Here is a 4,328-nt window from a genome sequence, read left to right as displayed (position 1 = left end):
CACACATGTTAGATAGATAAAACCAAAGCACTATGAAAAGGAATTAGAATTACAAATAACCACAATGAAGTCATTTCCTTCAATCACCAACGGGAAATATTTTAACGATTCTACGAAAATTTGTTTTTTAAATATTTAGTTTCGACTGTATGTCTTTATTTTGAAGAATTTCTAATATAAAATTTCGAGCTTTTTGTAGAAGATTATAAGCCATTGAAACTATAAAAAATCCAATATTGTATTATGGTGTTCTTAATTTGTGTGGTGAATGAAGATATGTACTAGCATAAATCTTAAGTGCTAGTTGTAACAGCAACATATTTTCAAAAATTTGCAAATTATTAAATTAATTTCTTCATTAAATTCTTCATAAAGTAAGACAAAAATTTGCAATTATTTGTTTATCGTGTGGATTGCGATTTGCCACCTTTGACTAAATCGCCATTTTGGAGTGTGGTTATCTCTTGCTGTTAATTAAATTAGATCTGTTTTTTTTTTTTTGGTAATATTATGAGAGAGTAGTAAAGATCGGTGTGCTATTTGTAGGGCTAAACTCAGAAACAGAGCAGACAAAATACTGAAAAGGGGAAGTACCGTTACAAAACCCAACACAGCTAACTGCTGTGGTTATGCAACTTACACGAAAAAAAAATAAAGCCACAAATTAAATCATTTTTTTTATTTATTTTTATTTAATTGTAAACCAGCTTATTAGTCGGGTAATTAGCAGGAGACAATTTAAAGTTGTCGGTCATTTCTTGGCCAAATATTTAATAGTAGTTGCCTTTTCCTGAAAAAGAAACAACAAGTTGATGAAGTTAATTAACTAATTAAATGAAGAAGAATATGGGTTGCATATAAACACAGGAAAACATTTTATATCCTATTCTTCGCCACCCTCACCCCACCACCCAAAAGCCACACATTCTTACTAAAAGCCATGTTCAACTAACTTTACGTCCATGTCCAGCTAACTACCACCCACTTTAGTTTGCAATTTCTCTCTTTTATTTTTAATGCACTTTTGTTAAGCAATAATCGAGCTGGATCAAATCAGGTACTATAATCAGTTGTGGTTTCAACTTACAAAAACGAACCTTAATATACTTTAAACTATTTAAAGCAACTTCAGGCTTGAGATTTTTTTTTACATATTTTCAAAGTGTATTGCGATTGTTACACTTTATGAACCTCCCGCCCCCTTGCACTCTTTATATCACCGATGCCCAAAATCAACCTTCCGTTAAGTGTGGTGTAATTTATGAACGTTTACATTGTAAGCTGAACCGTCAACGTACATAATAATACACACAATTTCTTTAGATGAAGCTACACAGTTTATAACATTCGTAACTTTCGATCGGAAAATAGATGTTAAAATTAAATTTTAACTAAATATTTACCGTAGATGACGGGGAGGTAACCGCGACCACCTCCATGGCCGTAACCTCCGTATCCTCCTAATCCACCGAAACCTCCTCCAATTCCACCGAAACCTCCAATTCCACCGAAGCCTCCACCAATTCCACCGTAGCCGCCTCCAATTCCACCATGGCCTCCTCCAATTCCACCGAAGCCTCCACCATATCCTCCATAACCTCCTCCAATGCCACCGAATCCTCCGATTCCACCAAAGCCTCCACCGAATCCACCAAATCCACCGTATCCGTAGCCACCATGGCCGTAGCCATAGTTGCTAGCGAGGGCGGCGGTGGCCAAGAGAAGTACGGCAAAGATGGATGTGTACATGGTCTGTGGAAGGGGAATATATATATATATATATATATATATATATATATATATATATATATATATATATATATATATATATATATATAATTATGAATTTTAAGCATAATTACTGTATACTTGTTGATTATTAGATTACTATGCAATGATAAAGTAGTGGAGATTGGTGTCATCGACATTTGTAACGTCACCAAACCTTAGCTTTTAATAATTAGTCCGACATTTGGGTTTGTAAGTCACGTTCTCTCTTACTTACTAGTGAAGCCTCGTTAGCCAGGGAAAGATACAATTTTGAACTAAATTAACATTTGTGAACATGATTCCCATTTGATAACAAAAACACGGCGGCCGTTTCTAGGCCTCGCTTCAAGACTTTAAAATACCAATATTAACCAATTTGTTGCAATTAATAACATTTTACTTTTAATAACATCAAATTAAGTATGGATAGGCGTAGGCTATTAACAATATTCATATTTTAACTACGTTTAGGACTCCTTCTAACCGATTCGAATAAATAATAACAAGATGCACGCTTCTTTAAAAAAATCAGTATAATTTTCTAACCTACACGATGTAGTCTATCCATTATCATTGCTTATATTTGTAAATAACTTAGCAATAGCGGAAGTAACTTGGCAATTAATTCATTTTTTTAATTCATAAAATATTCACGTTTAGTTTGAAAAATACTAGCTGGCTAGCAAGTACGAAAACTAATAGTTGTAGATTTACTTACAAGCCCTATTATTACAATTTTTTTTTATTAATTTAAAAATGCAATTCGTTTATAGAATTAATTGATAAAGTTACTCAATACTCACTGCTGTAGCTGGACTAGAGTTGGCTGTTAAAGTGTGAGGTGTGTGGTAGCTGGTTTGGTCCCCACACTGGACAAACCAGATCTTTTATACACATTTTCTTTTCTGCTGGAGTGGGCCACAGGCGAGCTGTTAAGTTGGGCTCATTAGGGGGAGTTAAGTCATGTCACTCACTTTCTAACCTTCTAAGTTCAGGTAGTTTGTTGCGTGTCTATAATGACAGGTATAGCTGAACAGCTCCATCAAAAATATTTAATGTTACAGGGATCGTTATGTATATTGTTATAAACCGGGATCGTTATGTAGTTTTTATTTCCTAAGTGACGTTTAATAACTAGTTTTTTTTACTTATGTAAGGATTTTGCTTTATTTATTAAAATAATTACAAAACAGATGCTAATTGAAGTGTTACAACCCATCTAGGGAGAGGAAACTCCAAAATCAAACAACTACTGCATTGTAGTTTGTTCTGGGTTTGGACGAAGGCTAAGAAAGCAAATCCAGAAAGAAAAGCAGGCTGAAATCGAAGTCAACAAATTATAAGGCGTTTAACTTGTTGTCACATAATCCTTAATTGTGTTAGAGGAATCCAGTTCAAAATTACAATTAAGAACGAAGGAGAAGAAGAAAAACATGTATCAAATAATAGTCTTAAAAGATGATTGGCCGTTTGATAACGCCATAAAATAAAAATAAAATTAAAATTAAAGTCAACCTTTTCGAACCTGGCAGTCTACTTGGGTAGATAAAGTAGAGTTCACTTGTTTCTTAGACATCGGCATATTCATGAAAGGACAGTGTGATCAGCACTATGCTCAGCTCATGAGTTCCCTTACCTATTTTAGCCACCAAAAGCTTAAATTATAGTGAGCAAGTATGATTTTATTATCTAATTTCAGATGCATTTAAAAGATAGGTTATTATATATGTTCTAATTTTCCAAGTTTTGGTCAATCGTTCCAAATGAAGTGACACTACACTGTCTGGGACTAAAAATAATTTGCGTAGCGACCCTTCCCGGGGACAAAACTTTCGATTTGCACCCCCCCCCCCTGAAGATTTCGATTTACACCCCCCTCATACTTTCATTAGTATTTTTCCAACCTATTTTGGCGCCCCCTAAGGTCGGCGCCCGGGACATATGACCCCCCCCCGCCCCCGCCCCCCCCCCCCCTCGCTACGCTACTGCCTGAAGGACAGTTATCTGTCTCTATTTGGGTCCTGACGGTTGTAAACATTCTGGTCGAGTAATCGCTTCAGATGTGTAACCTAGTTTAGACATGTTTAATTTAAATGTAATGCCAAATAGTCTATTTATTTAGATAAAAAATGTATATTCATGCATTGTTACAATAGAAAAAGGTATTTAAAAAGTTTGATCGAAATGTGGGTCAAAATTGAGTAAAAAAAAACTTGCCATAAACCAGAGGCGTAGCGACCCTTTCCGGCGCCCGGGGACAAACTTTCGATTTGCACACCCCCCCCCCTCGAACTTTTCATTTGCACCCCCCTCAAACTTTCAATTTGGCGCCCCCCCCCCTAAGGTCGGCGCCCGGGGACCTATTCCCCCCCCCCCCCCCTCGCTATGCCTCTGCCACAAACCCACAAAACAAAACAGTAAAGAAACAATCAAACAAATAAACAAACGGACGTTGAGAACTCAATAAAGCTTGTAAAATTTTTTCATAAAAAACGTTTTAATAACAGATGTACTAATGCACTAAAAAGTAGAAAATAAATTATAGACTACTATTTAAA

General features: G+C 35.7%; 1 protein-coding gene across 1 annotated transcript; it reads right to left on the bottom strand.

The window, feature by feature from the left end:
• Positions 1–669: 669 nt before the first annotated feature.
• LOC131928548 (uncharacterized) lies at positions 670–2,620 on the bottom strand. Its single transcript, XM_059284613.1, has 3 exons — positions 2,574–2,620; positions 1,404–1,752; positions 670–790 (listed from the first exon to the last, which is right to left on the bottom strand). The coding sequence occupies exons 2-3, from the start codon at positions 1,747–1,749 to the stop codon at positions 771–773; spliced, it is 366 nt and encodes a 121-aa protein (XP_059140596.1). The 5' UTR covers positions 1,750–1,752; positions 2,574–2,620; the 3' UTR covers positions 670–770.
• Between the last annotated feature and the right edge of the window lie 1,708 nt (positions 2,621–4,328).

This window comes from Physella acuta, unplaced genomic scaffold (genome assembly GCF_028476545.2).
Source record: "Physella acuta isolate Inbredline_101_S28 unplaced genomic scaffold, ASM2847654v3 ptg001518l, whole genome shotgun sequence".
NCBI lineage: Eukaryota > Metazoa > Mollusca > Gastropoda > Physidae > Physella > Physella acuta.
The sequence above is the reverse complement of the archived record's forward strand: the minus strand, read 5'-3'. Positions and strand labels throughout refer to the sequence as shown.